Source organism: Kryptolebias marmoratus, linkage group LG11 (assembly GCF_001649575.2).
Source record: "Kryptolebias marmoratus isolate JLee-2015 linkage group LG11, ASM164957v2, whole genome shotgun sequence".
Lineage (NCBI taxonomy): Eukaryota > Metazoa > Chordata > Actinopteri > Cyprinodontiformes > Rivulidae > Kryptolebias > Kryptolebias marmoratus.
In genome coordinates, this window is record NC_051440.1 from 2,110,377 (window position 1) to 2,122,235 (window position 11,859).

Here is an 11,859-nt window from a genome sequence, read left to right on the forward strand (position 1 = left end):
TAAAAGAATTCTAGCAGCATACTTGCCAACATTTGGGAAGGTCAATGTGGGACAACATAGAGTGAAGCAGGCACCACTCCAGTCCCCCCTTCACCCCCCTTATTGGTATTGCATTATCTGTGTTTAAGTCTGTCTGCCCAAATATATACAGTTGTATATAAAAGGTTTTGTCAGACACAGCTTATCTATTCATCAGCTGATCATGTCTTTAAAACATCATGCAAAAAACCCACTCCCAGAAATACACACAAACATCATAGATTCAACTGATTTTCCTGAATTCTGATCAATTAATTTGAATTAAACACATATCATAGTTGCTTAAGATCATACAGTACACTTACTTTCAATATTTGCAGAACAAATCTACTCTTCCGTGGCAAAACCACTCCAAACCACTGTTTTCAGTTTCTTAGCCTAGCTTGTGTTTACTTGAGCAGAAAATTAAAAAATGGCGTCAGCAAAGCATGCGCACTGTGGCTAATGCAACCCAGCAGAAGGCTGATTTTTTTAATATTAATGAGCCAGCCAGGCAAGGTGCATGTGGCTGCTGCTGAAGCACAGCTACAGGCTGCCAGGGCCAAATGCGGGACTTTTGGCTGTCCCGCACAGGGTGATGCGGGACAAGGGACAGGGGGAGGGGCTAAATGCTGGACTATCCCGCCCAATGTGGGACAGTTGGCAAGTATGTAGCAGTCTGAAATAAATCGTTTTGAACAAGTCATCTTTGGAATTTTTTCAACCCTCTGATTTTGATTTTTGAACAAGGTAAGTTAAATTAATGCTTAGGTTTTATATAAAATATTGCCTCGATGCAATCTATCCCCATAAAAGCAGAGAGGATTCATGCATGGATAGCTTACATATACATTTATTTAAATTCACAACTTATATTTGAAGTCCAGACTTTTTAAACCTATTGAAAAATAGATAGTGAGGCACCATCTTGCAGCCTTTACATTTATATTCAATCAATTTTGATGTTTGGAGCAAGATGGGGGCGGCTGGTGATGTCATCGGACAAAATTATAACATTTAATATCTCAGAAACCAAAGCTGCACAAACTACGGTTTTAACGGCACAAACCTGCACAAACGGAGCACTAACCACTCAGTCTATTTGCTGGATTTTTTTTTTACGTGGGTGGGGTGTCAGCTTCACGCGGCCAGCAAGCAGGGGGGTGACTGGTATTAAAGCGCGCCTCCTCTGCGTTCTGGGGATTTGGAAAGGGAACCAATAAATATTCATCACTGACTGTATTACCGTCAGCTAAGCTAGCAACGTGCCTTAACTCTTCTGCAGCTGTCTGAGACATCTCTGCTAGACTTCACTTCCTCTCTCAAATGATGCGTCCTACTGAAACGACTGAAGGGACGAACCATATGTCAGTCCCATACCATATATGTAAATGTGACCATTGCTCTCTGGAAATGAAGGGGGCGCTGTTTTCATAACCACTAGTATAAAACCTGAAAGAAGCGGTAGTTCTATTGATGAAAGCTTGAGAGATTCTTCCACTGATATCTTTAGTGAAACGATTCACAATAGAAACCACTCAAAATCAGCAACAAACATTAAAACATTTTGTTCACATAATAAATCAATACGTTTATGTAGAATAAGTAGAGAATAGCATTAACAGATGTAAACTAGTGAAATTCGTAATTTATACAAGCTAAGGTTAAATTTAGCATGTAGCGCAATGAATTAGTTATCGGCAGCGCATCATTAGAGAAAAATAGAAAAGTAGATAACATGTATAATTGAGAAATGTACCTTGTGCTCAAAGTTTGTTTTTTATTTTCTTTATACAGATTGATGTTTCTATTTGTAACATTCAGAAAGGAGAGAAATTACAGCCCTATTGCACGGACGATAAATACAGATGTTCCCTTCGCTCGTACAGAGGAGTCGTACCAGGTGGTGAACAAGTACTGCTATGGTTCAACAGAAAGGTGTGTGAAACTGAACTGGATAAACATGAATGTTTGTTACATAATTATCAGTTTTATAGTTTTTAAATTTTATTTTTAAAAGTTAACTTTTTTGTGAAATATATGTTTTTATACACCAATAGTGAATTTCTGGAAAGTCAGTAATCTTTTTAGAAACTAATCTGCAAGCAGAGGTGGGTAGAGTACCCAAATGTGACACTCTAGTAAGAATACAACTACTTCAATATATTTTTAGTTATAAGTAGCTGTGCAAGAAACTACGCACGTAAAAGTAACAAAGTATTCGGTGAAATGACTGAGTAACTGATCATAATGTCTAATTTAATATTTTACATTAATTTAATCATACATAAATAAAAATGAAGTTATGTGCAGTGTCTGGTATTTTAAAACCTAACATGAAAAACATTATTGCAAGACAAATAATTAAGGTAGAACCACAATTCCAAATAAGGTGTTTTCAAAAACTTATTAAACAATTTTCTACAGTAGCTTATATAAGTACTTCCACTGACAATATATGGTGTTTGCTGTGTGATTAATCTACAAACAACACAACAGGCTGGGCAGATGTAAACAGCAAAGCCAGACCACAAATAAGAAGTGTGACTTTTAACATAAACCTCACATTTGTCTCTGTGTCTCATGTATTTATTTATTTGTTTATTTATTTATTTTTTGTTAAAATATGTTTTTTATTTAGTGAAGTTACTCGCACAGGGTAGTGTATACAGAGCTTTTGCACAAGTAGGAGAAGCAGTACTTAATAATAACCTTATTTAAGTAAAAGTATAATGTGTGGGATAGCAAAACTACGCCTAAACTCAGTAAATGTAATTAGTTACAATTTGCCTCTAGCTGTCTGAGCAATATCACTTTGACAATGGAACTTCATTGTGCTCAAAAGATTTAGATTTAGGCCATTGTGATTTTTTTAAAGTAATTGGTAAATCCCACAAAAATATAATATTAACAATAATAAAGATTATACAGTAGTATAATGTGAGTAGTTTCAAACTTACCTTTTTAAAACCACTCACTTGTATATTTCCTGATGTGTTATAACCTTTAGCATTTGTGTTTGCAGCTATTACACTGTGAATTGTTGACCTTGCTCTATTTTGAGTGTATATTGATCATTTCTTGCTTAAATATAGCTGCAAAATATATTTTTGTTATTTTTAATTTTATTCCTTTCTTTTGGTTTTTGCAGAATTCCATATCTTCAGTTGTGGTCTTCTGAATCATTTGGTGAACCACACAATGGCTTTCAAAATGGTGTCCAGCCAGCAGCAACCAACATGCAGGCAGCCACCTGTCTGCTCAGAAGACATGAGTACATTTATATTCATTAATGGATGAGATCAACTGGAGTAAATTTTCAGCATCGTTTAAGTCAAAACCAGATTCCTTTCGCAGTGTTAAGATGTCCTTCCTGTAACCAATAGTACAAAGACTGTGTGAGCTTCACAGGGAGTGGAAGACGAGGAGAGGACCATCGTTACCACTGTGCGGCATACCTGGACACTGCCCTGACCGTCAATACTGAAAGCTATGAATATTCAGAGCTTTTCTATAAACACTTTGTTTCACAAACTTTAATTGTCACACATTTTGTTAATTGCTTTTATTGTATTAAATGCCATTTTAAATCATTTTTGGTGAAATACATAGGCTTTTGGAATTGTGCATTCATCTATTTGTTTGTTTACAAAATGTGTTTTTTAAATATTATGTACATTTACAATTTACCCTTTTACTTTGGCTCAGTTGACCTACTCCTGTGCAGCGCAGTGTTATTTACTTTTTATACAAATAGTGTCAGTTCCACACTTAGCAAATGGTGAAGATAAGTTGTCTGTGGCTGTAATAAAGAGTAAAACCAACAAACTACTAAAGTTGTAAATATATCATTTTGTAACTCTTGTTTGAGGATTGGATAATCTTGTTTAGTTTAAAAAATGGAACTACAAGCAAAGTAAATTACTTACAATAGCTTATGTGTAAATATTTTTATTGTTTCATAGTTCTTTTTGAACAATGACCGGAATCAATACTGATTTCCTTCAAAAACTTGAAATACTGTGACTAAGTTTTTTGTTTTAACAGTCTTAATTAATAACGATTTCAAAAGAAAAAGGAATGCAATGCATTCACACAATTAAAGAGGAGGAGGAAATGTCAAAAGAACAAACGCTTGTATAAGGAAAAAGTCAAAGCAAAATATAAACATTACTTGACGAAAACGCATGTGTAAGGAAAAGGCAAAAGCAAAATATATATATTTCTGCTTATATTTTTGATTATGTCGGTTTCAGTCCTCCATAATTCTGTGCAATAAAGTTTGGAAAAAAAAACACTCTTCGGCCACAGAGACGCCGGTGGAGAGAACCATCTCACCTACAAACACTCTTCGGGTGATGACGTTGCGGCAGGATAGGGCGGGCAGAGCGGTGTGAAGCCGGGAGTTTCGACTCCTTGCGAGGGTGTAATGTTGGGTGAAGTAGAAATAACAGCAAAACTTGTAACAAATTTAAATCCACCAGGGGTTTGCCTTGTTTGCCTTATAATGTTGTTACAGCGTGTGGTTTTCCAAAGCGGAGCTGGCAGCTGTTAAACCTTTACAGGTAAGTGTTTCTCACAGCTCCGTTAGCTTGTAGTTATCTGAGCTAAAGGTGAGGGATCTTTTTTTTACTAGTTTGATATAATATTAGTAAGTGTTGTACAAATACGAACCAAACAGAAGCATACAACTAGGATGTCATTTAGGTATGACGGTTGTTTGTTTGTTTTTTAACCTTCACTGATATCTGAACCCGTTTGAGCTCCAGTGTTCGCTGATTACAGATGAGAAACTACAGAAGAAGAAAAATAATAAAATAAAAACCTTCCATCTTGGACCAGCTGTGATGATGGCAATATACCTCCATAATCTAGAGCACGAAAGTTTTAATCGTTGCTTCTTCGTTTTTTATCGTTGTCTTGTTTTGGTAGAAGGCCTCAATGGAGGCCTCGATGTGTAGTTAGGTGTTTAACCGGAGAAGGTAGCGTGTCCCCGTGGAGCGTTAGCCTGAACAGAGCCCAAATAGATACAGTAAATTAGTTATAAAATGGACAATTATTAGACAGTCTTTAGTTTCAGACATCAATTTCCCTGCTAGCAAATGTTGGAATGGACCTGTATGAGGTAAAGGCTTATGTTATCATTTTAAACTCTTCACTGTGCAGATGGAGGCCATGGAGGTCGACTCACCGGTGGAGCTGCAGAGAGGTGGGGAGCAGTCAGAGGCTGTTGGTGCAGCTGTTGCTCCTGCTGAGGAAGCTGCTGCACCTATTCTTATCTCAGACTCCAGCAGCAGCACTGAGGTGGACGAGGATGAAGACGGTGATCGTGATGAAGGACAGGCAGCAGCTCGGACCCTTCTGAGGCTTCCTGCCACCTGGGCGTTCAGTCAGAGGGCAGCAGGTGGAGCTGCGGCTGCACCTTCAGGGGCTCCAGGGACACCAATGAGAAGACGACTCAGGTGATCAGAATGATCTTTGCATCCGGTTAGAAAGTCTTTAAGAGGAGCAGAGAGCTCAGTCTGGCTGGAGGTCTTAGTCCCTTCTCCTCCTAGTAGGTGTGTGTGTGTGTGTGAACCTGAACTTGTTTGTGCTGCAGACAGGGTCTCAGGGTGCACTACCCCAGCCAAACTGCAGCACCTTCCAGAACCTTTCCAGACTTCCTGCTGCGAGCCCCTGCTGCCAGCGTCTCTCAGCCCCAGTCTGGCAGCACCACAGAGACCAGTGAGTCTGAGGATGAGGAGGAAGGAGAGGAAGGCGCAGCAGCTGCTGCTGTTGCTGCAGAGCCCACTGAGCCTGTACCCCCCAGTGCCTCCACCCAGCATTCCCAGCAACAGGAAATACAGAGTGAGTCTGGAAGAAGAAGTTGGTTAAATGATCTGAACTGGTGATTTTCTCATCTTAGTTTGGTCTTTGTGTTTGTTTCTGGGACAGATTCTGGCTCAGCTGCACATAGTGATGGAACTGAAGCTCAAAGACAGGAATCCCAGGTAACCTTACAGGAGCTCAGCTGTTAGGACATACACATTTAACACCACTGCATCACATCACCTTAACATGTTTGTCATGTTGAGGAGCTGTGTTTATTCTCAGACAGGAGGAGAGACAGAGAGGGGAAACAAGTAACTGTAGTTTAAAAAGAAAAGCTTGATGCATAAACAGAGACATTGTTACATTCAGTGCAGATATTAACCATGTAAGAGTTAAAAATCCTCCAAAAGACTAGTGGTGCCTCAGGACACCCATGTGGGAGAAGAGTTTGATTCATTAGTCTGAGACCTTGTCCACACAAAATTGCTGTTTTTCCAAAACAGTTGCTGTGTCAGGCCTGTATGCAGCGCTGTAACACACAAAAATACACCAGAAAATGGAAACAAGAAGAAGAGCATTCACATAAAGTCTACACATTGGATAGGAACCACAGACGGTATCTAAAATACCAGAGGTGGGGAGCCATTTCACTTTTTAGAAAGCTTTCTGAGGGCCACACTCAATTTGCAAACCCATATTCAGGGTTCGTACCGGTGCTTGAAATCCTTGAACATGCTTGAATACACATGATGTATTTTCAGGGTTTTAAAAGGGCTTGACTTATGAATGAAGTGCTTAAAACAGTAACTGAAATTATTTTATTAGATGTCGCTTAATAGTGTATAACATCTAGGGCCAGTTTGTGTGTGTGTGGTTTTTTTTTTTTTTTTTTTTTTTAGCTTCTGTTAACTGTCCCTGTGCCCACCTTCAGTCAGCTCCAGGCCCAGCTTCAGTCCAGTCGTTCCACAGCGAGGATACTGAAGGGGACAACTGCACCATTTGTTTGGAGGCGTGGACAACAGCGGGACAACACAGACTGTCTGCTCTGCGCTGTGGACACGTGTTTGGTTACAGCTGCATCCAACACTGGGTCAAAAGTCAGGGCTCAGCTGCTAGATGTCCACAGGTGAGCAGGTCTACTGTTCCACGGCATAAACCCCAATCAGTCATAGGAGTGAGGCTTGATGTTTGTTCTGTCAGCATTGATGTTTGTTTCTGATATTCTTAGTGCAACAAGAAAGCAAAGCGATCGGACGTTGTGCTGCTGTATGCGCCGAAGCTGAGAGCTGTGGACAACTCTGAGGAGGAGAGCTTAAAGAAGTGAGTGATGAGCTCTGCAGCAATCCTCATCCACTGACTGATATACTTATCCAACAGGCTTGTATGTCAGATAGTTTTCTCCAAGTAAACTTTCATTGTGATTCTGTCAGATGATTCTTATTTTAGCAAACCAAAAAATAGCTGCACTAAAGTAAAAATTGAAGTGCAGTCTAACAGGTCACAGAAAAATAAACTAAACAAGGTTTTCAGCAGGAAGAAATAGTTGCTTTGCTCAAAGTATGTGATGGTATTAACTCTCAGCTACTACTAATACTGTAGCTCAGTATCTGATGTAGACATTTATGTGTTTACTAAGGTAGATTGTCTGTGGGGCGGCTGTCTTCATTTAGGTTGATTCCAGAAGTTAATCAGTTGTAGATATAAATCCAGTGAATACTTTTTGGGAGATTTTTGCTAACAGACGGACAGAGGTAAAAGTCTTCATACTATTTAAATCTTCCACATTTTGTCACGTTCCAACTACAAACATCAAAGTATTTTACTGGGATTTTATGTGACAGACCAACACAAAGTGAAGTGGAAGGAAAATGAGTCATGGTTTTCTACATTTTTTTTTTTTTTTTACAAATAAAAATCTAAAAAGTATGGCTGCATTAGTATTCACCCCCCTTTATTCTGATTCCCAAAACTAAAAACAGTAGCACAGGAGTAGCTGTAGAGATCCGCAGCTCAGGTTGGACAGTCTGTCTACAGGACAACTGTTAGTCTTGCACTCCACAAATTTGACATTTATGGATTGGTGGTAAGAAGAAAGCCAATGTGAAAGAAAACCAGTCCTGTTTGCAGTTTGTCACAAACCATGTAGGAAACACAGCAAACATGTTGAAGAAACTTCTTTCCTAAGATTGTTCCAAAACTGAACTTTTGGGGTTAAATTCAAACACTAAAAGACTTAACATCACCCCAAACACACCATCCATAGTGTGACAGCATCATCCAGCCAGAGCTACAATGGAGTGGGTCAGATCAAAGCAAATTCATGTGTTAGAATGGTTCAGTCAAAGTCAGAACCGAAATCCACTGAAAATCTGTGGCAAGACTTAATCTGCTGCTCACAGACGCTCTCCATCCAATCTGACTGAGCTGCAGCTGTTTTACAAAGAAGAATGGGCAAAAATTTCAGTCTCTAGATGCATGACGCATCTAGATTCTGCCGTACAGCGATTCAGTTATTGTAAAGTGTTAAGAAGAAAAGAAGCAGAAGTCCCTCAGCAGTGTTCAGCCCAGATTTTTGTGACCTCTTGTTTTTTTTTCTAAAGACTTGAGCTCCTTCAACAAAATACTTCAGTCTGAGATACATTCTTTCTTTCTTTGTTTTAATTTTTTAAATCGCTAAAGTGGCAAAAGCGTCAAAATCAACCCACCATTGTTTTGCCTCTGAGCGGCCAAGGGAGGTAGTAGCAGAAATGAAAGGATTAATGTATGTAAGGGTAAGACAGCATCGCCTCTTGATGGTGTGATGTAATGATGGTGGAAGGTCTGTGTGAGGCAGTGGGATTTAGAACAGAAGTTGTCCAGCACACATTTTATGTGTAGTTCTCCACTTCAACGTCACAGTTATACTCCACACCTCCTATGCTTGTGATTTATAAAAACAGATTGGCAGGATGTGTCCAGCTCATTTGGTGATTTATGAACAGTTTACAAATGACTGGGGTCCTATCACAGAAGTGAAAAGGGGCTAAAGAAATGTCTTGTATTTGTTAGCCATGAATCTAAAGATTTTCTCTGTGTTTCTATGTGTAGATCTCTGGAGCAGGAGCAGTGTCTAAGGAGGAGGGCTGAGCTGGAGTCAGCAGAGTACAAACTCAAACTACAGGTCGTCACCAACAAATATGGACAGGCACAACATGAGCTGCAGGTATGTGACGGTGCTCCTGATATATCTGGGTGTAAACAGAGGTTTAAATATTGTAAAGATGTCTTGAGTTGAAAACTGTCTTGCAAACCCCAGAAAAACGCTTCACCTGATTTTGGGGAAATTTGCTCTGAAAATGTCTCCACCACTTTAAATTGTTTGTGTAGCAGCAAGGACCAGGTGGTCATGTCAGTGAAGCCTTGCTGTCAGAGCAGCTTCCTCCTGCTGCTTCTGCAGCTTCATGCTGAGAGGAAGAGTCTCTGTTGTGTTTTTTTTATTTTTTAAATGGGAACATGGAGTTCCAAGCTTTCAAATTGCATTAAATGCTCCTGTTGTGGAATTTAAAAAATAATAAGGTGGGCTCAAAAATTTAAACTAGTCAAAACTGTCTTTGTGGTGATTTATTACCAAACTGCTAACAATGGTCACAGGTTCATACACAGTGTCTGATGAAAAGACTGATGAAATTGTGACATAATCAACAAAATAGGAGACATTTAATCATTCTGCAGCCCATGATCAGTACCCCTCATAACCCAATCAGCTTCAGCCTCACTGTCCTGGATAGTGATGTAACTTAATCTAAATGGAGCATACTATCATCCTGACCATGACACATGTATGAATGTCCTTTGATAACAAATGGTATGACATTAAAATCAAAAGGCCATAATCTAATCTTTGGGTTACAGTGACAAAGAAGATGACCTTAAGCTAAAATAATTCAAGAATCTAGACAAAAATTCATTCATAAACATATAAGAAAGGTATCTCTTTAAAAAATTATTAAAGAAATAAAATACAGCGAAAAACAAGAAGTGTTTGCTTTGATCCAAAAAAAATTTAAAAGCAAAGCAACTGAACTTCTTTTCTGTTCTTGAAGACATTTCTCTTCCTTCTGGGAAGTTTTCTCAATTTAAAAAACTGGCAAGTGGAGTTCCAAGCTTTAAGCTGAGATGCTTGTTTATGCAGCTAAATTCACACATGATTAATCTCACTCCCCTACCAATGGATTTCTTTGTCTTTTTAACACCATGAACCAAACAGAAAATTTGCATTTATAGTTAAACTATTAACTTTTCTGTCTCCGTCTACATAAAGTCTTCTGAAACATGACACAGATATAGTGGTATGACCCACACACAGCCCTGATTTACACTGATCCTGGTTCCACTGTCCCCCTCCCTCTTGACTTGACTCTGTAGGAGCTGAGGGCCTTGATTGCCCAGACTGGCAGGAGTTCAGTTCCCTCCTCTTCCTCGTCGAGCTGTCATGTCTTCGGCCAGTCTCAGAGGGTAGACGGCTCCAGGACAGCTCAGTACAGCTTCTCCAGGGCGGTGCTGCTGTCTCAGGCAGGAGGCTGCAGGGTTTTGTCCTACTGTGAACCTCTGAGCTGCCTGCTGGCCTCCCAACCCTCCCCTCACTCAACACTGGTGCCCGGTGAGAAGTCCGCTTCTTTTTCTTTGTTTTCAGCCTTCAGTGACCTCCTCAGACTGTCCTGAAACCTGACAAACATACCCATGTTTCTAAAAACACAAGATCTTTCTTTACTCCTGTTCAAACCTCAGAACCTGATAACTCATACAATTAGGACTGCCACTATTGACTATTTTTATTTCATTTAATCTCTCAGCTCTTTTTTTATTATTTTAATCTTAATAACAGTTTTTGTTTTTCTAAAAATCACTGTCAGCAATTTTATTTTAGTTCATTTTACGTTTAACAGTCAACTTTGCCATTTACAGTAAATATCACAAAATAAAATGTAAACAAAGAGTTGTCCTGATGCATGCTCAATAATCCAGGTAGAAAAATCTAAAATATAGGTTAAAGTGCCAATGCAACTAAATAAACTATTAACTAATAAATAAAAGAATTATCCTATTTAAGTATTTACAAATGCATAGCCTGAATTTTCAGCATGTCATAAGGAAGCTGTTGGTGAGAAACTGAGGAGGAGGAGGAAATCCTTTTGTTGCAGAAATTCAGTCTCATGGTTTTACCTTCAGAAGGAGAAGAGAAGCAAACACTGGAATAATGGAGATTTGAACTCTGACAGATGTTCTTTAACTTTAACCTCCATTTCTTAAAACATGAGTTGTATTTATTATATAAATACATTTCCAGCCACCAGTAGGTGTTTTGTCTGCTAGAACAAACTTAAAGAAAAGATCTGGATCTTATTTTGTCCCTTTTTTTTAGTATTTTATTTAGAACACCTATGCTTAAAACAACAGGGGTCAAGTGGAAAACGTAACGAAGCAGGTGGGGAATCGGATTTTGATGACGGAACAAAACTCAACAACACTGGACGTAACGTTGATCAACCGTGAGCCCAGATTTTAGTCTAAAATTTCCTCAAATATTTATTTGCTGGGAAATGTAGCAGACAAATAGCCTGTCTAACTTCAGAGTGCATATAGCAGCTTCAAAAAAATTGCAGCATGTACAAATCCTCCTTTTATTGCTAGATAGCTTGAAATGCTTCCATACATGAGACCCCTTCGGCTTTAGAAATCTTTTTTAACCCGTCTCACTTAACACTGCTGCTGCCTTAGACTCTGCTTTATCCACCATGAAAGTTTGAAACTGCGACTCAGACAAAGCTGACTGGAGTTCTGCTGATGCACAAACTAGTGGCATGAAGAAAAACCGTTATCTCAGTTGAAACATTTAAGAAATTAAAAGAAATTAAAGCTGCAAGCAGCGTTGGGCGGCCCTCGCAGCTCAGCGCCGCTCCAGCCTTGCGACCGCGGGAACTCTGGCGACCGCCCTCTACGCTGTGGCGGACTTCCTGCGCATTTCCCGTGCACTTCCCGCGCCCTCCACTA

General features: G+C 39.3%; 1 protein-coding gene and 1 long non-coding RNA gene across 3 annotated transcripts in view; both read left to right on the top strand.

The window, feature by feature from the left end:
* Nucleotides 1–594: 594 nt before the first annotated feature.
* On the top strand, nucleotides 595–4,032 carry LOC119617463. Its single transcript, XR_005233741.1, has 3 exons — nucleotides 595–768; nucleotides 1,816–1,956; nucleotides 3,170–4,032. It is a non-coding gene; the product is annotated as an uncharacterized LOC119617463 (long non-coding RNA).
* A 364-nt stretch (nucleotides 4,033–4,396) lies between these two features.
* rfwd3 (ring finger and WD repeat domain 3) overlaps nucleotides 4,397–11,859 on the top strand; it is a 36,861-nt gene continuing 29,398 nt past the window's right edge. The window contains exons 1-9 of one of the 2 annotated variants that reach the window (XM_025010692.2): nucleotides 4,397–4,583; nucleotides 5,185–5,227; nucleotides 5,303–5,480; nucleotides 5,618–5,865; nucleotides 5,953–6,008; nucleotides 6,761–6,955; nucleotides 7,058–7,149; nucleotides 8,917–9,031; nucleotides 10,234–10,468. In XM_025010692.2, coding sequence (XP_024866460.1) covers nucleotides 5,185–5,227; nucleotides 5,303–5,480; nucleotides 5,618–5,865; nucleotides 5,953–6,008; nucleotides 6,761–6,955; nucleotides 7,058–7,149; nucleotides 8,917–9,031; nucleotides 10,234–10,468 — 1,162 coding nt within the window. In that variant the 5' untranslated portion in view covers nucleotides 4,397–4,583. Of the gene's footprint in view, nucleotides 4,584–5,184; nucleotides 5,481–5,617; nucleotides 5,866–5,952; nucleotides 6,009–6,760; nucleotides 6,956–7,057; nucleotides 7,150–8,916; nucleotides 9,032–10,233; nucleotides 10,469–11,859 lie in introns of both variants that reach the window. The other variant, XM_017436630.3, reaches the window with a different exon arrangement.